This window comes from Paralichthys olivaceus, chromosome 12, assembly GCF_024713975.1.
Source record: "Paralichthys olivaceus isolate ysfri-2021 chromosome 12, ASM2471397v2, whole genome shotgun sequence".
NCBI classification, from domain to species: domain Eukaryota; kingdom Metazoa; phylum Chordata; class Actinopteri; order Pleuronectiformes; family Paralichthyidae; genus Paralichthys; species Paralichthys olivaceus.
The window spans coordinates 24,023,689-24,048,261 of NC_091104.1; the positions used below are offsets into that span (position 1 = coordinate 24,023,689).

The 24,573-nt window shown below is 41.4% G+C and overlaps 3 protein-coding genes and 1 non-coding gene across 4 annotated transcripts; all 4 read right to left on the bottom strand.

The window, feature by feature from the left end:
• Window positions 1-61: 61 nt before the first annotated feature.
• On the bottom strand, window positions 62-1,026 carry LOC138412231 (histone H1-like). The gene has a single exon (XM_069535658.1). The coding sequence runs from the start codon at window positions 730-732 to the stop codon at window positions 109-111; it is 624 nt and encodes a 207-aa protein (XP_069391759.1). The 5' UTR covers window positions 733-1,026; the 3' UTR covers window positions 62-108.
• Window positions 1,027-11,717: 10,691 nt separating this feature from the next.
• LOC109623857 (eukaryotic translation initiation factor 4 gamma 1-like) lies at window positions 11,718-17,105 on the bottom strand. The gene is made up of 13 exons (XM_069536080.1): window positions 16,573-17,105; window positions 16,023-16,160; window positions 15,519-15,755; window positions 15,282-15,383; window positions 14,330-14,650; window positions 13,894-14,066; window positions 13,607-13,732; window positions 13,448-13,526; window positions 13,247-13,345; window positions 12,805-12,942; window positions 12,602-12,683; window positions 12,348-12,491; window positions 11,718-12,167 (listed from the first exon to the last, which is right to left on the bottom strand). Exons 1-13 carry the CDS (start codon window positions 16,963-16,965, stop codon window positions 12,004-12,006), a joined length of 2,196 nt encoding a protein of 731 aa, XP_069392181.1. The 5' UTR covers window positions 16,966-17,105; the 3' UTR covers window positions 11,718-12,003.
• LOC138413005 (small nucleolar RNA SNORD66) lies at window positions 16,233-16,310 on the bottom strand. Its single transcript, XR_011245341.1, has one exon. It is a non-coding gene; the product is annotated as a small nucleolar RNA SNORD66 (small nucleolar RNA).
• Window positions 17,106-22,943: 5,838 nt separating the features above from the next.
• On the bottom strand, window positions 22,944-23,391 carry LOC138412339 (histone H2B). The gene has a single exon (XM_069536037.1). It carries the CDS (start codon window positions 23,367-23,369, stop codon window positions 22,995-22,997), a length of 375 nt encoding a protein of 124 aa, XP_069392138.1. The 5' UTR covers window positions 23,370-23,391; the 3' UTR covers window positions 22,944-22,994.
• Between the last annotated feature and the right edge of the window lie 1,182 nt (window positions 23,392-24,573).

The window sequence follows — 24,573 nt, forward strand, 5'->3', positions numbered from 1 at the left end:
GAGTGACAGTGGTGATGTTTGATGAGGAAGCAGCTCTTTGTGGATAGACGTGTGTGGCTCTTAAAAGAGCCTTTTAGCAGGATGAACATGTTTCACAGTGAGGACAGCTCACTTCTTCTTGGCTGCTGTCTTCTTCACTTTGGGTTTGGCAGCCTTCTTCGCGGGGGCTTTCTTGGCTGCAGGAGCCTTTTTCGCCACCTTCTTGGGGCTCTTGACTGCCACCTTCTTGGGGCTCTTCGCCGCCTTCTTGGGGCTCTTGGCTGCTTTCTTGGCCGCTGCGGGTTTCGTCACCTTCTTCGGGGACTTTTTAGCGGCTGCTGGCTTCTTGGCTGCCGCTGCTTTGGCCTTTTTGGCCGCTAGGGGTTTCTTGGCGGCGGGCTTCTTCACTTTGAGAGCAGCCGTCTTGACCGGCTTCTTCACCTTGGGCTCCACCTTCTTGTTGATCTTGAATGAGCCGGAGGCCCCGGTTCCCTTGGTCTGGACCAGAGTCCCCTTGATCACCAGGCCCTTGATGGCGGTGTTGACGCGGGACTTGTTCTTCTCCACATCGTAGCCTCCGGCAGCCAGAGCCTTCTTGAGGGCGGCCGCTGACACGCCGCTCCGCTCCTTGGACGCGGACACGGCTTCGATGATGATCTCCCTGACGCTGGGGCCGACCTTCTTCGGTTTCACAACCTTCTTCTTGGCCGCTTTGGCCGGGGCGGCGGCTGCAGCTGGAGCGACTTCTGCCATCTTTGTCTCTGAGTTTAGATCAACGAGGAACTATCGGAGTGAGTAACCGGACTAATGAAGAGTCCCGATCGGGAGGCGGTACTTGAACACACCATGAGAACCGTGGAGACTCAATCCAGCCGTGGCTGCTGTGTGCAGTGTGAACGCCGAGACACTTGTGTTTTCTCTTCACTGATAAACGAGTGAAACATCAGTGGGTGAGCGGTGCTGGAGGCTGACAGTGAGGAAGCAGGTAGCGGACTTGTGTGTCTTCATATTGAAGTCATGAAGAGCTCTGATGCTCTCTGCATTTTGTCGGTGGAGCCTCCAAACCTCACCCGTTCACCGCGGTGAGCAGCGCTGCTCGGCGGCTTTTCCCACTCGTTTCTCTCCTAAAATGACTTGAAAAGCACCACAGCTCCACCAACATCCGTCTCCCAGCTGCTCCACATGTTTGTTCAGAGAGACCGAGTCAAAACAAGCACCTGCTGATGATCCTTTGGAAGAAAGTCAGGTTATTGTGCAGGCAGCAAACACACCGCTGATGGCCGAGGCTCATGGTGAAGTGGAGCCAGACTTTCTATCAGAGCCGTGAACGTTTCATGCTGAGGATGCTGGAGAGTCATTCTATCATTAGAGCTACATTTCATGTCCATGGGTTGGATTAGTCAAGTTTACTAAATATTAATTTCAAACTATGATCTCATTAATATTGGGCCACATTTCTCTTTCATTTAATACAAAAACTCAACAGGTTCCATCATTTATTAGAAAATGTGTATGATGTACGGGATTTGTTGTTATTCTGCGATTTCGTAAAAAACTTTTGTTCTTCATTTTAAAGATACAAGTGTTTGTATAGTATGTTCATCATTATTTATGAAAAATAATCATTAAACAATGACAAAGGTTTATCAAAAACTATTGGTCTCATACATTAAATTATTCCCTTTGTGTGTTTCAGATACATTTCTGTCAAGCTGACAGTTTGATAGCTATCGATCTATAAATCAAATAGTCTCAGACTTTTATAGCCAGTAACATATTCATATTACAAATGAAGACCTCAGTCTCAACAAACACTGTGTGTATCCAGAATATACACACGCGTGCAGTCTGAGTTTGTGTAGATTGCTGTGGGTAAATTAGCCTGTAAACAAAATATTATCACATTAATATTGGGCCACATTTCTCTTTCATTTAATACAAAAAGTCAACAGGTTCCATCATTTATTAGAAAATGTGTATGTTATACTGCATTTGGTTGTTTTTCCTGCTGTCAGATTTGGTAAATGAGTCATTGCATAATTAGGACTACACATCATATCAACCAAAAACTTTAGCTTTCTTTGCTAAATAGTTTAGTTGTTCCCATAATATATCCCCATAGTGTGCTAAATCCATCATTTGGCAAGCGTAATCTCTCATGACTTTTAAAATATTTAAATGAAAATAAACATTCAAAGTATTTACTTTGTCAACTGTGGTACAGACATAAGTTGTGTCACAGTAGAAATGATTGAAGTACTACACATTTGATAAACCATTTGTTTAAAATGCCTTGAGTCTTTTCACTAGGGGTTCTTAGGTTTTTTTGTCTTACTGATTAAAAAATATGAAATTTGCACTAGATATCGGATTTTTTGTGGGATGGTGATGATGCTATATCACAATGATCCATGTTCCATAAAAACATTGTTTTATTCATATGAGTATATTGCTGGAGATAGAGATAATTTTGAAAAGCTATGGACTACTCATTTAATAAAGTTAAGTCTAGTTACAGTGTATCTATTCAGAGTATAATATGGACAACATAGTGTCCCTTCTAATGAGTGAATCCCTTCTAAAGGTATCATGTGAATCACATAGGATAGGTCATTTCTGCTAAACTGGACCTTGCTGCAGTGAGTGATACGGAGGCTGCCAGGGTTGGATTACAGTCCGTCAGAGACCGGAGAGCTTTCAGCCTACAGGGCTACGCAGGTAAAAACAAATGGACTGACACAAGACAGGGGGCTCTTGACATAAACCAAATGCCAAGAGAGTGACACACTCTCAGACTAAAACTAAATCCAGTGCTGGAGCAAAATACAGATGGATGAGGAATGAAAGGAAAAGATAACCAAGATTGTCAGTTGGGGGATCTATGACCAGGGCCTGTACTACGAGGCCAAACCTGCTCTTATCGCGATAAATTCAGGATAAATTCAGGTTTTCCAGTCATACAAAGCTTGTTCACATCTTATCGGTGTAAATCACCATGGTAACTTATGCTGAACGGCTAACCTGCTCTGGAGCAGGTTAAATTGGAGATAAGAGATCAACCTGTATAAAAGTTCCACTCACTGACCAATCAATTCATTTGAAACATGACATCAATATTCTTAGAGGATCCCATGGAGCTTTGAAAAAAGGGTTTTCAAATTAAAACGATTTTTGTTCACACCAATATTTCTCTCCGTATTAGTTTTAATCCCCCATCAATACTAACAAGCATGAAAACACATATCATGTGACAACTCGTATACAAGGGTGATGCACGTGCTGGAACAGGAAGTCTTTGATTGTTAGTTGTAGGATTGTAGCAGATCGCTTGAATAAAATCTCATCTCTTATTCATGTAAGCAGTTGTTTTAATTTTTTAACCACAAATCAGAAAGCGGTTGTGTGTCTACATCATCATTTTAGCGTCTCTTAAACACTGGAGCAGTGTGAGTGCCAGGTGTGTCTATAACACAGTTAAATAACAGTTGTTTAAGGTTATCAAGCTTGTTTCACTTCCTGATTCTGTTCCATTACTCTGATATTGTATGATGTTTAGGGTTCATCTTCAGCTCACCACAGATCTTCTTGTGTAGTAAGAACACAAGCATTTCCCAAATTGCTGACTGTTCTTTTCCTGTTTCGATCCATCACTGTGGTACAGCTGCCTCTACTTCATCATCAGGGTCATTATCTGCTTATTCCACTGACCTTACCTCCCTCGCTGCAATGCAACGTGCAGCCATGAAGCATGCAGAACCATTATTAGGCTTAGCTGCTTGTAGCATAACAATTGGCATTTGAGTTGGATTGTGGGTAATGCAGCCACCAGGCTTCGACAGGGAAGACGTATTTGAAAGATGAATGTGTAGAATAGAGGACATTATACATCTTGTCCTGCTGTAACACAGACAGAGAGTGCAACACTTAATCAGTGCACAACTCTCGATCATTTAGATTTAAGCTTCTTGATTGAAGCTTGGTTTGCTTAGTGACAGTGTACCGGTCCTGATTTCCAGCAGCTTGTCTCTGTAAGTGTGCTCTGTGTTTGATTCCCTCCACAGCGGTCCTCCCTCTGGAAAGAGAGAACCAAAGACTCTACTGGAGAGGCTGCACTGGGTCATGCTGACAGGACCCCCCCACTGCTTTGTACATGCACAGTGGGGTGACCATCACCATCACGTGTGATGTCTGTACAATTAATAGATTCAATTGGTTTCACTGTACATGTAATTAAACCCACTCACTGTTTCAATCACACTCTTGCTCTTGTTCTGACATATGACTTAGACATTGAACATCATTGAACTAATGTCTAGTGTGGAGGTGAAGGGGCGGAGAGAGCACCTTCACCTGCACCACTGAGGATCAATCAGCACAGGTGAGAGCTGTTAGCTGATTGATCCTCAGACGTTAAAAGGAGGCAGCAGATCTGCCTCGGGAGGACAAGACACTCGAGAACTCTGAGAAGGCTCTGAGAACACTGAGACTCGAGAAGGCACAAAAAGAACACGGAGAACACTGGGTGAAGCTGAAGGTCCAGCAGAAAGTGCTGGACAGTTAAGTTACATGTTTTGTAAGTTTCAGTTGGGGGTGAATAAAAAGATGTTGCTGAACCCACAATGGTTGGACTGGTTCGTCTCTGGCTGTCGTGGGGGGAACCCGGTGGCGTGGTCGAACGCCACATCTAGTTATTCACATATCCTCTTTTATTAGTTCTCTCTGTAATCATTCTGTAGCAGTATAATGCTTGTTGCATTCAACACAGACTGATTGTGATTGTTCTGGGAGCTGGTTGTTGCTTGTGACCAGGGGCAGATGTGGCTGCTCTTGAATGTGTTGATCTGAGGCTCTGGGGGAGTTGCATGTTGTATTCTTACTGTTTAAATGAAACCTTATTATCTACCGTCCTACATCCAAAGTCCTGTGGGGGCGCTAGCGCGACCAAAGAGTTTATTATCAGCGGATCCACAGAGGAGGAATACGGCCGCCTCTGTCTTCTAGCACGTCCTCAAGCAGGCTATGAATAGCTGTGATTCCCGCGGACCACACTATTGACTAGCTCTCATCTGACTGAAGAGAAATGTCTGGACGAGGAAAGGGAGGAAAAGGTCTCGGTAAAGGAGGCGCAAAGCGTCACCGCAAAGTTCTCCGTGATAACATCCAGGGAATCACCAAGCCCGCCATCCGCCGCCTGGCTCGCCGTGGCGGAGTGAAGCGTATCTCCGGTCTGATCTACGAGGAGACCCGCGGCGTGTTGAAGGTTTTCCTGGAGAATGTCATCCGCGATGCTGTCACCTACACCGAGCACGCCAAGAGGAAGACCGTGACCGCCATGGACGTGGTGTATGCTCTGAAGAGACAGGGCCGCACTCTGTACGGCTTCGGTGGATAAACTCACTTTCAACTGCTCAACAACACAACGGCTCTTTTAAGAGCCACACACTGAGTCAATGAGAGCTCACATCCTCTGCTCAACACTCATCACTAGTTCTTCCAGAGAACAACAATCAATCAGGGTCTGATCACTGATGGAAACATGATCTTAGTAATTATCCATATATGAACCATGTTACCACGTGAATGAAACTCATTTTGTTTCAGTTTTTCTCTGTAGTGAGTTTCCACCCAACATGTATAAAAACACAACATTCATATCCACATTTACACCTTAACTCTAATATGGATTTTTAACCTTCACTATCTCAGACTGGTAAAGTATCATGTTCTTATGTGACTGTCCAGAAAGAGGATGCAGACTGGACCACAGTCATAAGATGGGTGGTGGAGTGGAACTTGATTCATTTCTTAAAACCCACAGATCCTGCTAAACTACATGAAAGAAAATATGGTTTATTTTTCTGAATGGAAAATGTGTTTTATTTAATGGTCCAGTGTGTAAGATTGAGGTGAAAGGGATCTATTGGCAGAAATTTAATGTAGAATAATCCTCATGATGTTTTTACTCCTTTGTTTCATCTAAATTGGATGAATTGTAATTGTCTTTACCCCAGAAAAGGTCCTTTATATTGAAATACTTCATATTTACATCAAGTGGGTCCTCTCTACGGAGGCTGCCATGTTTTTTACATTAGTCCAGACTGGACAAACTCAATATTTTTTGAGTTTTTATGACAATTAAAGGCTTACACAGATTATTTTTTTCATGTTTGGAAGGAGAGGGTGAGGTGAGGGGTGTTCAGCTGCGATTTGTTTCCAGGCCTTGGTTTTGGGACTCATTCATGATATAGGTGAGATTTGAACTGATTTTGAGAAAATGCTACAACACACTAATTTGATTCCACACAGAATGATCCATTATGTCTGTCGCTCTCTGTCCTGATCCTGGCTAGAGATTTATTGTGATATAATTTTCACCCTCAGTCTCTTTCATACTGATTCATATGTTTCATTTAAATTTCAATAAACAACCTGATCTTTTATTAAACTGACTCCAGGCTGTGCAACAACATGAACACAGGTGGGTTAACAAGGGAATGTGACCCCCACCCTCATCCCAATGAGGCAGTTAAAGGTCACATTCACACCCAGTGCTCAAGGTGTAAATCAAGATGACTACTTTTTGTTCAGATTTGTATTCAAAAGCACACTGCTCTGATCTGTGAGAAATGAAGTTCGGTTCCCAAATGGCAGTTGTGATGATTGAATAAGAATTTATATATTTTATTGAAAACATTTCTCATTCAGTAGTCACAAGGACCTCCACTGCCAGCATGTGAAATTAAAGACTGACCAATCTGTTATTTGATCTAGCTTCTCCTAATGCTACTCCATGCCTGAGCTTTCAAATGCACCACTGCAGGCATGGCCTGTTAGAGAGATCTGGGCACACAATCTGGTGCACGAGCCTGGATGTTACTTCAGCAGCACAGCTAAGCAAACGCTGTCACCTTTCAAGCCAGAAGAAAAGTCAATTTAATTGGTCAAAAAACTCATAAATAAAGTGGAGAGCAAATAAATACGGAAAGTAAATAAGTGATGATTTATGTGATGCAGCAGGTACTCAGGTTGCTGAAAGAAATATATATGATGTGTTGATGCTCAATATTGTGCAGAATATTAGAAATCTGATGTTTTAAAAACAAAAATCCTGCACAGGCTATTATTCAGGTCACATTTGACTCATGCTGGTCTAGTTTGGTGGACTTTCTTATCAGTATCAGTCTGTGTCAGTAATAATACCTTCATAAGAAAGGCACAGACAATGTGGATGTAAATTTGCTGCAGGCATAAATCTATTTAAAAACCAAAGTTGGATGAAATCATGTATTTCTTTAACAGTGTATATCTGTGAAAATGACTGTTATAATATCTCCTGTGCCACTGAATCAGTGTTTCTTCTCTTCTTCTTGTCTCCAGCCTCATGGGGAAGTAATGAGGCCATTACAGCTTTGCAGACCAGACTGTGGGGAAGTCACTGACATTCCGTACCTTTCGAGGATGAGTCACGAGGCTTTGCATGAAGTTTTTTCAACATTATGTTTCCATTTGATGAGATGCAACCCACCCAATTTTCATTTTACACCATTTTGTGGAATAAATCACAACATTTGCATGGGAGGTGAACAGGAGTAGTGGGGTCTACAATAGATTTTAAATCCAGATGCATCTACAATGACTACAATGTGAGCTCAAATGTGAGCTCTCACAATAAACCTGCTCAGAATAAAATATAGAAATGCATGTTAAAGCTCAGTTACATGCTTTGCATTAAAGGTTTTTAATTCAACAATCACGGATTCTTGAAATCTCACAACTTGTAAGGGTGACTGACTAACTGGCAACTGTGCAATGCTTGGTTCTGGCATTTGTAACGTTTTCATGAACTAGAATTACAAAGAAACTCCAAACAAGGCTCACTCTGGGGTGATAAATATATAAACATGTTTGAATATTCACTAATTAACAAAACTTAACTCATAACCACCAAATTTAAAATCAATGTTTTGTTTGGTTCCGTTTTTCATGTTTCGTCCATCTAGGAGATCCAGTGCTCATCACTTATTGGCACCAAGACACAACTGAGAACTGTTGCACCTGCAGTGGCAGATTCAAGGACTGTTATAAACTAGAGTACATTTCCTCCACTTCACAAAATAATTGATTTTGACCACGTTATTTCAGAGACATGATTGAGGCAGCCTATATTTCGGAACATTTACGAGTAAGTGAAATGTATGTCAAATAAATTAATTTAAACAATGAAGCAAAAAACTACCAAGAAAAAAAGCTTGGTCAACTTCACAAATGTTCTAATGCACACAAATATTTACTATTTTAAATATATCAATAGAAATCCACAAATATATTTTGAATTATTAGCAAATTTATTGAAAACATATGTTACATAAAAAAAAACATAAAAAAAAATAAAAATAAACCTGTCCAGCCTGCATTTACAAACGGCTTGTCATGTATGAACTTCACTGCATTGTTGTGTGGGTGTTTTAAGACACTGGCTCAGTTCTAAATGGCGTCATGGAATTATTTGTTGCCAATCAAATGTCAGGGTGTGATTTAATCTGATCACATACAGTCCCCTCCAAAAGTATTGGAACGGTAAGGCAAATTCCTTTATTTTTGTTGTTCACTGAAGACATTTGGGTTTAAGATCAAAAGATGAGTATGAGACAAGAGTTCAGAATTTCAGCTTTTATTTCCAGGTATTCACATCTAGATGTGTTAAACAACTCACGACATACCACTCTTTGTTTGAACCCACCCATTTTTCAAGTGAGCAAAAGTATTGGAACATGTGACTGACAGGTGTTTCTTGTTGCCCAGATGTTGCCTTTTAGGTTGATTTTCCAAACATTAAATAGCTCTGCATGACTAGTCTAAGTTTTCACCCTTGGTTCAAACCTATCAAGACTGCATTTCCTGTTAAAGAGGATAAACCAACATGAAGACCAGAGAGCTGTCTATGGGAGAAAAGCAAGCCATTGTCGAGCTGAGAAAAGAAGGAAAGTCAATCAGAGTCATTCGACAAACATTGGGCATACCAAGCACAACAATTGGGAATGTCCTGAAAAAGAAAGAAATTACTGGTGTACTGAGTAACAGGTGTCGAACAGGTCGGCCAAGGAAAACAACAGTAGTTGATGACAGAAGTATTGTGAGAGCTGTGAAGAAAACCCCCAAAACATCAGTAAGTGACATCACCAACAACCTCCACAGTGCAGGGGTGAAGGTATCACAATCCACTGTTCGAAGAAGACTCAGAGAGCAGAAATATAGAGGCCACACCACAAGATGCAAACCACTCATCAGCAGTAAGAATCGGAAGGCCAGATTGGAATTTGCAAAGAAGTACAGAGATGAGCTGCAAAAGTTCTGGAACACCATCTTATGGACTGATGAGACCAAGATTAATCTCTACCAAAGTGATGGAAAGGCCAAAGTGTGGAGAAAGAAAGGAACTGCTTATGATCCGAAGCATACAAGCTCATCTGTGAAGCATGGTGGAGGTAATGTCATGGCTTGGGCGTGCATGGCTGCTTCTGGAACAGGGTCATTGATATTTATTGATGATTTAACTGATGATGGTAGCAGCAGAATGAATTCAGAAGTGTACAGAAACATTTTGTCTGCCAATTTACGGAGAAATGTATTGAAACTAATCGGGAGGAAGTTTATCATGCAGCAGGACAATGACCCAAAGCACACTGCCAACAAAACAAAGGACTTCATCAGGGGGAAAAAGTGGACGGTTTTAGACTGGCCAAGTCAATCACCTGACCTTAACCCAATAGAGCATGCATTTCACCTCCTTAAGAGGAGACTGAAGGGAGAAACACCCCGAAACAAACAAGAACTGAAAGAAGCTGCGGTAAAAGCCTGGAATAGCATCACAAATGAAGAAAAAAACTGTTTGGTGATGTCGATGGGTCGCAGGTTTGGGGCAGTTATTGCAAGCAAGGGTTATGCCACCAAATACTAAATGTTATTTACTTTAAGATTATGTGTTCCAATACTTTTGCTCACTTGAAAAATGGGTGGGTTCAAACAAAGAGTGGTATGTCGTGAGTTGTTTAACACATCTAGATGTGAATACCAGGAAATAAAAGCTGAAATTCTGAACTCTTGTCTCATACTCATCTTTTGATTTTAAACCCAAATGTCTTCAGTGAACAACAAAAATAAAGGATTTTGCCTTACCGTTCCAATACTTTTGGAGGGGACTGTAGCTTTACATATGCATTCACAACTCAAACTTATTTAATGATGTGGAACTGTATGGAGTTTTTTTCCTATCTTTAATCAAGAGCGTGATCTTTCAGTTGCACATTCTGAACATAAATTCAACAAGTCAGCATGAGAATTTCTGTTCAGAATGTGCATTACTGTTCATCAAAAGCCTTCCCTTGCTCTCAAGTAGCTCCTGTTTGCACTTAAACTTGCTCTGTCTCTGCTCAAACTGTGTGCTTGCACAGATTTCCTGTGCTCCAGCCTGGCTGCTTTCTGTGTACTCCTGAATTGTCTGCTCTTGGTTTTCTCCTGTAAGTTTGGAATTTTTTGTGTTACAACCCTGTCAAAAGTCCCCAACCAATAGAATGTCAGGTGTCATTGGCTTTACTTCACGGCGTCCCGTGCGGGCGGATAATCTAAAGGGAAACAACGTCACTTAACTCAAAAGTTTAGCGGATCGCCAGCCAATATGCACCAGCAAAGTCAAGGACCTCAAGGAAGTTTATTAAAATTATTTCAATAGTTTAATAACTGGATTAAACTTTTGAGTTAAGTGACGTTGTAGGGGTTGGAGGGTGGTGGGGAGGGTTGTTTTGGGGTGAGGAGGAGTAGAAGTGGTAGTCCCTCCCTGCTTGCTCTCACAATTGCGCTCCTTATTCTCCTGACTGAAGCTACCGTGGCACTGATCATACTGTCGACCATCCCGTCGGTCTAATTGCTCGTTGAACTGCCGGTCGTCCCGAAGGTCGGACTGCTGGTTGAACCGTCGTTCAGACTGCCGGTTGAACCGCCGGCCATCTTGCTGTTGTTGTTTTTTGTCGTTAAAGCAGCTGAATTGACTGTGATCAGCTGAACCCAGTGATGAGCTGTCACTGGATCATTGTGATGCTGAAGGAAACTTGATGTCACGATGAACATTGAAGAAAATTACAACCTCAGAATGTGAAATTAAACTGAATCTGAAAATCAGATTTTCATTCAATCAGTTCCCCTCACACAGCGTTTCTGCTCCTGAACAATGAGTCATGAATTATTATGAATATTATATATCTGTTTACATAGCACAACATTTAAGTTTCTAAATGTCTTTTTTTTTTGCACATGAAATGTGACACAAGATCTTAATCCTGCATAATCATGGGATCTGTTTAAACTGCAGTCGTATCAGTGCCAGACTTGAATTTTAAAGTTATTTTAAAACAAATGTGGTCACAGTAAAAACCAGCTCATTTCAACTAAACGTATCTGCAAAGGTTTGTTCGTTCGGCTCCAGTAAAAACGTCTGTGTGCTTTTAAAAGCTTGGCCTCCACTGGAAGGTCAAAGGTCAGACTTTAAAGCTGACGTGAGGGATTTAAAGGTTCTGAATCATTCCCTGCGTGTTTGCTGTTAAACAGATACAACAGCATCACACACAGTTTACTCAGCGTAAACACCAAAATGTTTAAGTGGTCGTTTTAGTTTCACTTTTATTCTCATAAAGCAAAGTTCCTATTGCTTCACCATTATTGAAAGGATTTGAAAGGCCACATGCTTTCATGAGTGAATTTAGCCGATATTTATTTTAACTAAAGCAAAATGCAAACATTGTGTTTCAGGTTTTCAGACTGATAAAGGAAACTGGATCAGAGGCAAACACTAACTCAGGCCCTGCTGCATGTGTTCATTATCTTTTGTTCTCATATCCCAATCATCATGAAAACAAATCATACAACTGTACCCAGTTTATCAGTGATAGTGAACCCACAGCTGACAGTTCACAGGAAAAAAGAGAACAGATGGAAAGGTGAATTTGATGTCAGTTTCGATGGTTGGCAGCCTTAGTTCACCTCATGGAGCCATGCGAAGAAGCCAGTAACAGACTGGAGGGCCACGTCTTTGCCCTGCGGCTTGGTGGGGTCCTTGTTTAACTCCCACTTGTAGTACGTCCTGACTGTGATCACGTCAAAATCGTAAAGACAGTCAAAGAACATCCGCAGCAGCTCTGATGGAGGGAGGGAGACAAGATATGTCAAACAATTAGAATCATTTCAAAGCTGAACGAGAAGAGACATCTGAACTGTGTTAGTGTAATTTCTGTAGTAAACTAAATCACAGACATTTTGCACGGAAACAGATTCAGGGCGTCTGAAAGTGAAGTATAAATATGAGTAATGAGACTCACGGCTAGGGTGATCCATCTGAACCATCAGGGCCTGCAGGGCGGAGAGAGCCTGCAGCTGCTTCTTCTCATCCTGCAGGTATTTCTGCAGCAGTGCGGCTCGCTGTCTGATCAGATCGTGGTCCACAATGTAGCAGTTTTCACCAGCTGAGGTAAAAGTAAGGAAAGCTTCATTAAACACTGTCAGGACCATCACCTCATCACATTTAGTCTGTTATCAATATTCTCTCATAGGGAATGTGAAGAACTTGACTTACAGATGATTGTTGACTGGCAGATGCAGGTTGTCAGAGTTCTGATGAACGTGTTGGAGGAGGTCTGCTGCTCATCGAGGTTGTTCTACACACAAACATGTTTATTAAAGCACAAGTGGAAAACAGCTGCAGTCCTCTCATGCAGAGGAAACATTCAGCCAGAACAACAACAGATTGTAGATTGAATTTGAACTGGAGGAACAAACCTCAATCCAGTCAGAGATGGTGTGGTTGTCTGCCTTGTCCTGGATCAGTGTGTCCAGCTGCTTTTTCTGCTCAGCAGAGCTCAGCTCCTTCTTCTCCTGACTCTCCTTCGATTCCTCGCCCAGAGTGAACTCCACATTCTATAGACAGAGGCATAGTGTTCAGCATGTCTTGCACCTCCTGGTACCTCCACTCCCCCCACTTGTAATTCACCATATAAAACAAAACTGTCAACTTTGAGTTGTCCATAAAGAAAATGGCACAGATTTTAAATCATGACCCATCTTCAGTTTCTTCTCTATTGTTGTTTCCAAGGAACTGACGTTTCCTCCAATATTCCACTTTCACTCGTACTAGTTTCTAAACCTGTCAAAATCTCAAAAGTATAGTTGAAATTTCAGACCATCTTTCAGTTGGTGATGAAGCTAGAGAGCGACCTCTCACCTTTTCCGTCACAAACTTGTGGACGTCTTCATCCTCGGGCAGGAAGTCTTTCCACCGGAGGCCAGCATCCTTCCACATTATGCCTGCCTGCTCACGGCTCTGATGAGAAGATACACATTACTGATTGATTCATCAACACATCCACTGATCATTATATTACATAGAATCTAGACAAGGGACGTAAATGGAGACAGTTCTCACCATTGTTTTGCACAGTGCATTGAGGATGTGAACCAGCAGGACTCCTGTTCCCAGAGGGATCAGAGGCTTTGAAATCTCCCTGGAGACAAAACCAAGGAACAAATTAACAGTGATTGATAAATAAATAAAAAACATTCCTTCTCTGTTTTGGCTACTTACGTGAAAAGCACTCCCATGGGGATCCCACCTTGAAGGAGCATGGGAGTGAGCAGCTCTGACAGGTACAGCCCGATTTTGGGGATGGCTCTTGCCAGGTCCTCAGTTTCCTCCATGATTCCCTGAAGCCTGAACAAACAGAGAGCACACATTTCAATATTTATTTGAAGAAAAAAAAAAGAGAAGCTAGTTGAAGGTTTTTCATAAGATGACAAAAAGAAGAGTTTCCAACTGAATTAGCATTTGGCTTGTTTTGTTTTTGTGGAACCTCTCTGGAACTCAGCACTGACCCTTTACAGTACTGCTCAGGTGGGAGGATGCCGCTCTCTATGAGCCGGTGCAGCAGCAGGCCCATGCGCTTCCTGGTGGTGGCGTTGCTGTCCAGCGTGTACTCCAGCCCTTTTCTCACAAACATGAATAGCAGCTGAGTGCTCTTCAACTCTTGCACACACTGCAGCGCCTCCTGTTGGGACAGTGATGGACATCACACAGACAGAGATAAATGATGATGTTTGCAGAAACTTCAGTGTAACGTCATAAATGGAACTATTACTGATAGAAGTCAAAGTGCTGCTACCGCTTCACATTAAAACTGTTCACCCAGCAAACTACACAGGGACTTTTATTGTGAAGCAGCCACAGGAAATTAACTGAGGTAAGGAACTGTCACAAACAGTGGTGCTAATGGTCTCATTTCATTCTTCTAACAACTGCTCATCAGTGTACCTTCATGTCATTGATGTTCACGTACTCCTCGATGATGGCGCTGAACTTCTTTTCAAGCTGTTCCTCCGTCAAGCTGGGCTTGGTTGGGGTGGCGGGTGATGGGGAGGGTTTTTGGGGTTTGGAGGGTGGTGGGGAAGGTTGGTGGGGTTTGGAGGGTGGTGGGAAAGGTTGGTGGGGTTTGGAGGGTGGCTGCTGGTTTAACCGTCGGTTGTCCCGTCGGTTGGGCTGCTGGTTGAACCGCCGGCCCTCCAGTTTAGCCTCTTTGTAGATCTGGTTAATGGTCTTGGGGCCCTGCTCCTTGTGCCGGGGCACCCACTTGTTCTGTAATGGTTGGAATGGAAAGAGATGGAGAGTGCAGAACACAGATGATTAATAATAAATATTTTACTAACAGTTCCACTTTTGACAAGATCGACCCAAACAAAGAATTTTAGACGTTGGAAAATATATACTTTCTTATAAGAGCCAAAATAAGCAAATAAGTTATGTGAAATGAAGATAATATGTGAATTAATAAGGGACTGATAACTTCTTCAACATAAGACCTACAGTCATGAACACAAAAGGCATAAATGAGAACAAGATAGGACAAATAAAGTAAGAAATGATTAAACCCTCTGATACTTCAGTAAACAGGATAGTGTTTGATGATCAGCACAATATGACAGAATCATATTTCCAAGTAATATGGTGCAATGCTCTGTTGATTCAGCTGAACTAAAACATTATTTGTCAGATTTTGTCAGTGGTCAACACAGTGGATCAGTGAATATGTTCTGACATTTTTTTTTTCTTTGCATAACAATTTTGAAAGCAGGTCTCAGGACTGATGGACTTGCATCAATTAGTGTGATCTGATTCGTTCTGTTAATAAGCACTTTTTTAGTTGTCTCATGATTGCCAGTGCATATCCTTGTTTAAAGCTGTGGTTTGTGTTGCTTATGTAACTTACAAATCGAAGATCAAGCACATCCTGCAACCTGAAGCGGATCCTGTTGCTGGTCTGCTCCGCTACGATCTGCTTCATCCGACTAAAATACCCGTCCAAACGAGTCTGAAGACAAGCACTAATTAAAACTTAATCCAGCTACACATTCATTAGAACTATTATGCATGTAATGAATATGCTTATGAACTTAATTTCCTCTCTACCACACACTTCGTCTATATGTAACCGTGAGTGTTGTACCTTGCTCTTCCCAAGGTCTAGGTCCTTGCCAATGGTGGACACCAGTGTGCACAGGCACTCCAGGGACACCTCATCATTGTCCTTGAGCAGCTTGCCAATGCAGTCGAACATGACGGCATCTATGAGCATTTTAAGTTTGAACAGCTCACCGATGAACTTCATGGTACCCACGGACTCCCTTTTGGCCTTGTATTTAATCTCCTCTAACTCTTCAGTGAGCTTCTTCTTCTCCCGGTCCTGTCAGGGAAAGATGTTGAAAATATCATGGATCAAGAAAAAGACACTTTAGCAGAGGGATAGTTAACTTTATATCTCTAAAACCCAGATGTTTAACATGACGGTTCCAAATATAGATACGATTATGTAGCATCTTTGACTAATGCTTTCTTCACAGTATGTGGTTGCCTTTGGATCCCCTCCATCACTCACTCAAGTTCAATCGCCATGACTTTCTTTGTGCATAAATGAAAAACCCAACTGGTATTTCTTAATATGTTACTGTACCCCTGAAGCAGCCTCCAGCTCCTCCTGTTTCTTCTTCAGGATTTCATTGTCATCTTTGTTCTCAAACGCCTTTTGACAACGTTTGAGCAGAAGCTTGTTGAAATTGAGTTCCAGTCCATCTGGGGTTTGGACTGTGAGCTGCAAAGAGAGAAAACAGAAATTTACCAAGAGCAGGAGAGGACGTGAGGTCGTGTTATGTAGTGCCAATGGCTTCTCAGTTCCTCGATCCCATTACGTTGACCATTGGCCCAGAACTATGGCACTAAATTAATGTCATCAGTCTGGTAGAGGTATGTGTAAACTAGGACTTTAATGGTAAACACCAATGCAAGAGCACATTTCTGTTACATATACCAGACATGGTTATCATATCATTCTTATTAAAGTGATTGTGTCCTTATTAGTAGATCACAGAAACATATTGTGCTCTTCTCTGAACCAATTCCTCACACTTAAATGCTTGAAGGCTTTTTGTCACTATCTAAGCTAAAATATCAACACACAAACATTCACAGGCTTAATTTCAAAGATTTCAAAAGGCCATACTTACCCCCATGAGGCCGTGGCACATTCTGGCATAGACCCCTGAATAGCTTAGCTCGGAGATGGCCTTTTCGAAGGTGAGCTCTATGACTCCTCTCAACCTCTCCTCGGTGTTGATGTCGAGTTCAGTCACCTGTTTCACCAGCTTTTCTAACTTTTCAGGGGTCAGTTTGTTGAGGATGCTGCGGAACAGTTTGAACACCTTTTGGGTCTTGACCTGCTCTGGATCATTCTTTGGCTCTGCGACTGCGCAGCTTTGAACACATGTCAGCACTGAAGACTTCCAGGTGTACTCGTCCTTGTTCAGCTGCATGTCTGCTCGCACTTTCCAGGAGATGACTTTCCTCTGGATATGCTCAGAGGGACGTGGCTCACGAACTAATTTTGTACTTGCTGACATGGTTTACTGTCTATTTTATTTTGGTACTTCAGAAAATATGCCAAAAAACTTTGTAAATGCTATGCTCTCAAAAGTCGCTATGAATTGATCTAGAAACTCTGCTGCTGAACTTCTTTGCTGAATGATGCAGACGCTTCTTCCCGTCTACATATATAGGGTCAAGATCAAAGCCAGGACAGGATGTCATGATGAATAGGCAGTAAAACTACAATAAAGCACTTGCTTTGCATAAAAGGAATTATTGGGGTTGTGGGTTTCACCTGCACCCATTGGACATTATTAGCTGTCAATCATACTGTGGTATCCATGCCCCAGGGCATACAGTGCTTTATGGTGTATTATGGCGGCTGAGAGCTCAACGTGCTGCAAATCGAGAAAACACATGCAAATTGAAAAAACTTGCAAATTAAGAGTTTCTGTATTTGCTTGTGTTGTGACCTTTTGAAGCATATTTGTCGTCAAATGGATGAATTGTGTTTTTTTCTATTTGCATGTGTTTTCTTAATTGTAGCACGTTGAGCTCACCATATGGCCACCATATAGTTGACTCTACATTGACTGTAATTTTATACAATGAACATCATATAGTATTTAAGAAGACATGAAACTAGATATAACTCCCTATAAACTCATAAACTCCTTATGTTTACTGACGTTATAAATCAAGTGAGAATCATTTTCTCATAGACTTCTACAGGAACTACCGGTGGAGTCGTCCTCTGCTGGTCATCACACAGAAAAGTGAGCTTTTCCAATCCAACGTCTTTATAGGACTGATATTTGTGTGCATGTGATTTGATGCAGATTAATTGATTGAATGTTGGTGGAGATATGAGCTGACTTCAGACTGTGTCAGTTCCCTCGTGCACTGAGCCGTCAGTCGATCTATTTCTGATGCCTTCAGATGTAGCAGTCATGAGTAATATAAGAGGTGACGGGTTCGAAGGGCACAAACCCCACCAGTGTTTTTTGTCTCCGCGTGTGCAACATTTGCACCTTTGAATTATAAACTGGCTCGATTGTGTCCCTGTGTGTAGAGGTCACTCTGACAGATTGTTGAAGTTCACTTCAGGTGAAGCTGCATAAAAAGTTTTATCTTAAGAAAATGAGTATTAGTCTCTGGCTGAGCTCCATTCTTTGATTGTTTTTTACCAACTGATTCTAGATACACATGATGGCTGATGAATTAAAGGAAGAAACTAAAGTGATTTCTTTATCCAGTGGAAAAACATGAAACGGTTTCAGTTCAACTTGTATGACACAACTTTATTATCTGTATAATCCAACGCACTTAAAACCACAAATATTCAAAGAAAAAAAAATTGAAATTGGAAAACCACATTGGGTTTCTTGTCAGTTTTCCGATTGAATTTAAGATGTTTTACAAGAATCTGTCCTTTTCTCTGCAGGTTATTCTTCAGAGGTTTAAAGATAGAAACAACTCCCTTCTGCATTCTCCTGAAAAATTTGGAGATGGAATGAAATGGTTTCTTCCTGCAAGCTCTATCACTGGCAGTCTTGTGATCCTCACCATCAACAGGTCTGGTGGTGGCTGTAGCATCATTGTTTGAAGAAACAGAGAAATCATCATCAACATGTACACACATGTAAACACTTGGCTTTGAATTCTCAGCTTCAATGTCGTCAACTTCCTCTCTGGAGACCTCCACATCTGCATCGTAGTAACAGTCAGAGGTTGCCGCCTCTTCATCATCTTGTTCTTCACTGTAACTTTCCCTCAGTTCATGTTTTCTGCTGGTGTTTGTGTCTGAAGAGATGGACACTACATTTTCAGTGTTGGAATCTTCATCTGGGCGGTTTTCTCCATCTGAAAGATTGATTGGTTCATCTCCACAACACGGAGATGGCACATGCATGACATGAAAGGCTGTGCCTGTGTTGGAGTTGATTTCTTTTTCTTCCTCCAGATAAGCCATTGTTATGAAACGATGGTTGAGGGCTTTGCTGGGAGTCATTCTCTGCCCAGCGTTCACATTCAGACAACACTTGATGAAGTCCAAAAATGCCATCCTTTCTTCGTACTCATGATCATCTGGTTTTTCTGGCCATCGCATCACTGCATCCTCCGAACTCAACAAGTCAGAAGGTAGTTGGATATCAAGTGGCCTGACACCAGTTACATCCTCATGCTCGTCTGGCGTACTTAGTCTCCAGCCTGCGCCCTGATCTAAGGTGAAATACCTCCAGCTGTGTTTTCCTGCACTTATCAGCTCATCATTTGGCTGGCCCAGCCAGTGCAGCAGAGCTTTCATCCAGTCGTATTCAGACGTGTCAGGGAAGAAGTCAATGCCAAAGTACAAATATGCCACGATACAGCCTAATCCCCACATGTCCACCGACTCTGACAAGGGGAGGCCCAAGACCACTTCTGGAGCCCTGTATGAAATATTCTGTATGTTCATTCCAGTCCTCAAACGGCTTAATAGACGAGCCAGTCCAAAGTCAATGAGCTTGATCCTAAACGGCTGATCCCTTTGATTGACCAGCATTATGTTGTCCGGTTTCAAGTCGGTGTGAATGATGCCAATGTTCTTCAGTGCTTTCAACGCCAACAATACCTGCTGGGTCACAAGGCGGATTTCACAGAGACTCCGTGGCATCATATCATTCTCTGACATCAGGTCAAAGAGGCTCCTGTCCAGAATTTCGAAAGCAAGACAAGACATTCCATGGAAATGGAACTTCTCAATTAATTTCACAATGTTGTGCTGGTCAGGGTTGAGAGCGCTGACCTTTTCCAACATCGCAAATTCTCTTTGATTGAACTGGTCGTCATCCAGTTTGTGCATTTTTATAGCCACCAGCTCTTCGGTCCACATGTCGACACATCTGGCGACTCGGCCAAAACCTCCTTCTCCACTTAGGCCCAGTATTTTGTAGCTGGTGGTACCGATGTGGAGTACTTGAAATGTTCCTGATTATTCCGCCATGCTCATTGACGATGTTGCTGCTGTTCAGAAGATTTTGCATGAAAATGGTCCAAAAGCTCTTGACTTGTGACTGGCTGTCAAGTTCCCAAGTCTTATCTGACCACAGCCAATAACTGTTCAGATAGAAGGTTTCACATTAAAGGAATAAAGGAGTAAAGGAGTAAAGGAGTAAAGGAGTAAAGGAGTAAAGGAATAAAGGAACAGAATGTTCACATTTTGAGTGATGTCATCAGTGACCCCATCATTACCATCAAACTTAATTAATTACTGCTAGCAATATTACTACTACGACTACTATTATTGTTATTATTATAATAAGCTTTATTTTTATTGCACAAAACACAGTTACAAAGTGTGCAGCTCTTTATGATTTGTCAGATGCACAGTTTCACATATACAACAACACAATAATGCAAACAACAAAATAAAAACAATACTACAAACATACACTGAGTTGGCAGTTTATTCGACACACTTTATTTTTTTCTGTGCAATTAAAACAACATATTTTGTCAAGTGATAACATAGAAAAATGTATATGCATCTATGGTATACATTAACTTATATGTTTATGTCCATCCAGTAAATGTTAATCTCCGAAAGCCTAATTTTGTGGAGACTATTTTTTTTAGAAACCACAATGTGCACGATGACCAGAATGTGGCACTTTAAATCCATGTCAGTGTGTAGAGGCACAGTGGAAACAGCCATCAGGGGATGCTAAACTGTGGCCTTAAATGTTAAAATCTTTAAACGTGGGTTTAAAATCTATTAGTTTAGCTTGTCTTCTGATTAAGTTTTGTTTATATAAACATTATCTTATGGTATCCTTGTTGTGAACTGTATTCTGATTCACTGTATTACTGCTACTGTGAAACGTTTACTATATGTTTTTTTATCATTTTTATTGACTATTTCTTCTTATATTACATTTGTGTAATCATTTTCTTTTTCTGCTTTTATATTGTAATACATTTTGTCTCAATAGATATGTTACTGCATCCTTGTGATTTGTATCCACTTTAATCTGTGTGTTAAAGCTATCATTGAATGTTTTCTTCCTGTGTTATTTACATTTTCATCTTTTTATTCATCATATTTGTAATTGTTTCTTTTTTTAGCTTCATTTTATCTCATTTCATTGTGAGCTATGTTATTTGTTTTGTCTTATTTTCAGTTCATCAGTCAACTAAACCAGGTTAAACTGCACTAAACTGTATAAAAAATTCTTTGCAAATAAAGTTTGATTGACTGACAAATCAGATCTGGCTTTATTGTCCCAGTCTTCTACTGTAAGTCCTCTATTTTACCACTAAGTATGAATAATAAATAAATGTGGAAATAATTAAATGTGGAAATTAAATTGGAACATGTATTCATTGATTCCCACATTTAAAATCTGAGACAACCTCATACTGGATCGGAACCAGAAGACAACAGGTGAGCAGTGAGAAACTACGGCCACATGAAGTTAAAATTAGATTTATAAAGACGTGTTTTCTTTCAGGTTAACTCCTCCATCAACAATGAAACAACAAGTCTCTCCACCCAAAGCTGAGCTTTGATCAAAGTGCCTCCACAGTGTGTAGATGTGAAACTTCAGCTCAGTGGTTCAGTGTGTTTGTGGTGAACAGTGACCTGAGCTGCTCAGTGAGGGTCAGAGGCTGTGTAGCAGTGAGGTTAAGAAGACAACCTTTTGTTGTAACTTTCACTGTGATCACACATTTACATGTTAATGTAATTTATATTTTCAGATATACAACAGAGCTGCTGTTATTAACCTGTAAATATATTGATTTTATCAGAGGACGATGATTTGGTCAGTTTTACTGAACAACATCTGACTGAGTAGATAACTGAGGTGGTTAAATGTTCACTCACTTCAAACTGAATGATTTCTCTGTTCAGGATAGACTTTTGAATGGACTGATGGAAGTAGACCAGTAAACTTCATAGGGTCTCAAGATAACAATGACTGTGTGGAGGTGATAAAGTCCTGTATTGTGTTAAAGTGATCCAGTAAACATGACAGTGATCCAGCATGCACAACATCAGGACCATGAAACTGGAGCAGCTAAATGGAACTCAACCGTCATCCCGAACAACAGTGCATGTAGCTCTGTCTGCATCTGAATGGTTTGGATTCCTCAATAAACACTTTGCACATTGAAGTTTACTCTTCTTCCCCAGAGGAGCGTAACTCTGGATCAATTCAATATAAAGCTCCATGTGTTTTTCTGAGCTTTCAACCTCTTCTCAGGGTCTTCTTCAGTGAGCTAAAACAGCTTTGGTTCTATCATGTGAGCTGAGGTTGTAATGTTGGTCATGATTTGACCATTGGACCAGTTCCTTTAACTCATGAAAACCATGAGATGCAATTGAAAGCATCAAACATGATTGTCCCTGAGGGGATGGACTAATAAAGCTTGGATATAATGTTTGGTCTTGACCACACAGCAGGCAGATTTATTGTTATCTTTTCAACCATCTTACGCGCAGCCTTGGTGGCTGCTTCCTGGGGGCTTTGCCTCCGGTGGACGGAAGGAGGAGGAGTTTGTAGGTAATGCAGGCCTTTATCGAGAGCCAGTGGTAATTAGCATGCTATTAGCTTTGCCCAGGAGGTCCTGAGCTGAGTGAATGTGCAGTTGTGTACCCCAGCTCATATGCTACACCTTGTCATCTATGTTAGTGCCTATTTGTTTAGTCAAATGTTAATTTTCGGTATAGCCTGTCATAATGCTGTATCATTTGCATGCACAGCTCCCTTGTGGTCAACTTGTGCTATAACATCAGTTTGTTAAGAAATGATTGATGTTTATTTCCTCATTTATCATGTGTGTAACATATTGTCACTTAAACCACTCAGAGCTGTGGACACTGGACAACACAAACAGTTGTATATGAACCATAAGTATTAAACTCAACCATGATTGAATTCACCACAGTTCCAGTATTAGTGTAAAGTGGCTATTTGAGTGTTGGTGCACATGTTGTTGGAGTCAGGACAGTTTGTCTCCATAGAGAAAGTGTGTGGCTCTTAAAAGAGCCGTTGGTTTGATGTCATGTCTCCAGAGTGGTTTACTTGGAGCTGGTGTACTTGGTCACGGCCTTGGTGCCCTCAGACACGGCGTGTTTAGCCAGCTCACCGGGCAGCAGCAGGCGGACGGCGGTCTGAATCTCCCTGGAGGTGATGGTGGAGCGCTTGTTGTAATGAGCCAGACGAGAGGCCTCACCGGCGATGCGCTCGAAGATGTCGCTCACGAAGGAGTTCATGATGCCCATGGCCTTGGAGGAGATCCCAGTGTCGGGGTGGACCTGCTTCAGCACCTTGTACACGTAGATGGCGTAGCTCTCCTTCCTGCTCTTTCTCCTCTTCTTTCCGCCCTTACCGGGGGCCTTCGTCACCGCTTTCTTGGAGCCCTTCTTGGGCGCGGACTTCGCTGGTTCAGGCATCGTCACGATATTACTCGATCAAATGAATGAAGTCGTCAGTGAACAGGCTGTATTTGAACACAACACATGTAAAGTAGCTGTGCTGTTCCCTCTCTGTGATTGGCTGAATGTTGATCGTCAACGTAACAGCAGTGGGCGTGTCTCCATGTCCATGATGTTCATGCTCTCCGAGTGGTGCCACTGTGATGAGATGTAGTAAAACGAGGGAACCAAGAGATGGCGCTGTCCTCCAAATCTGTGAACCAGAACACCGTCCACTACCATGATGAAGTCTCCTACATGTCCTGTCAGAAGCTTTGTTTTCCAGTAGGTCAGCTGCTCCTGTTTTATTCTCATCTAATGATTCAAACACTAAGTTAATTTGTTTCATGTAAATATCAACAGATCTTGTGTGGAAGTAAATCTAAGTAACTCCCACCTGAAGATTGTTTTTCAAATCTTGACTATGACTCTAGTTGGGTGTGTCCACATATAGTCATTTACACCCAGTGCTCACTTACTCATAGCAATTACATGCTAAAAAGCAATTTATTTTTTTCAGATTTAACAAATAGTTTTTTTTCTAATCATAATCTCTTTACCTTTGTATCTAAACCTCTCGAACCCTATCCTGACTTGTTTTCTCGACCTTGACAACAGCCCTGTGTAGGTGTGTTCACACTCTTGGAGCTCACGTTAAAACCACGTCTGACGAAGGCTACTAACTTTCAGAATATAATTTTAAACTACTAAATTAGACACATTGTTTCAGGACCATGGACAGAGCAGTTAGTTGTGTTTAGGTGCTGCACTTCAACAGTTTGTTTCTCTGAATGGATGTTGTGGAGCAGAGCGCAGCCGCTTTACACTTCAAGTCTCTGTGGAAACAGGCTACACATTTAAATACACACGTATGGAAGAACAGAGTAAGATGAGCCAGCCCCTGTAGCTAGATAACCATTAAAAAAGTCATCATGTGACCACAAAATAAGGAAGTGTAGTCAACATTACTAATTCCATCTTTGATTCAAGCACATGGACAGAGTGGTAAGATAACCAGAGAGAAAACAAAGTGATGATTGTCATGCTAGGTTAATTTATCATTTCACTTTCAACAAGTATCTTAATTCAAATAGATGTTTTAGAAATGATAACATGATTATTGAAGTCAGTGTAAGCTACAAAACAAGTCATTTAACTTTAACTGATCATGTTGATGTGAGTT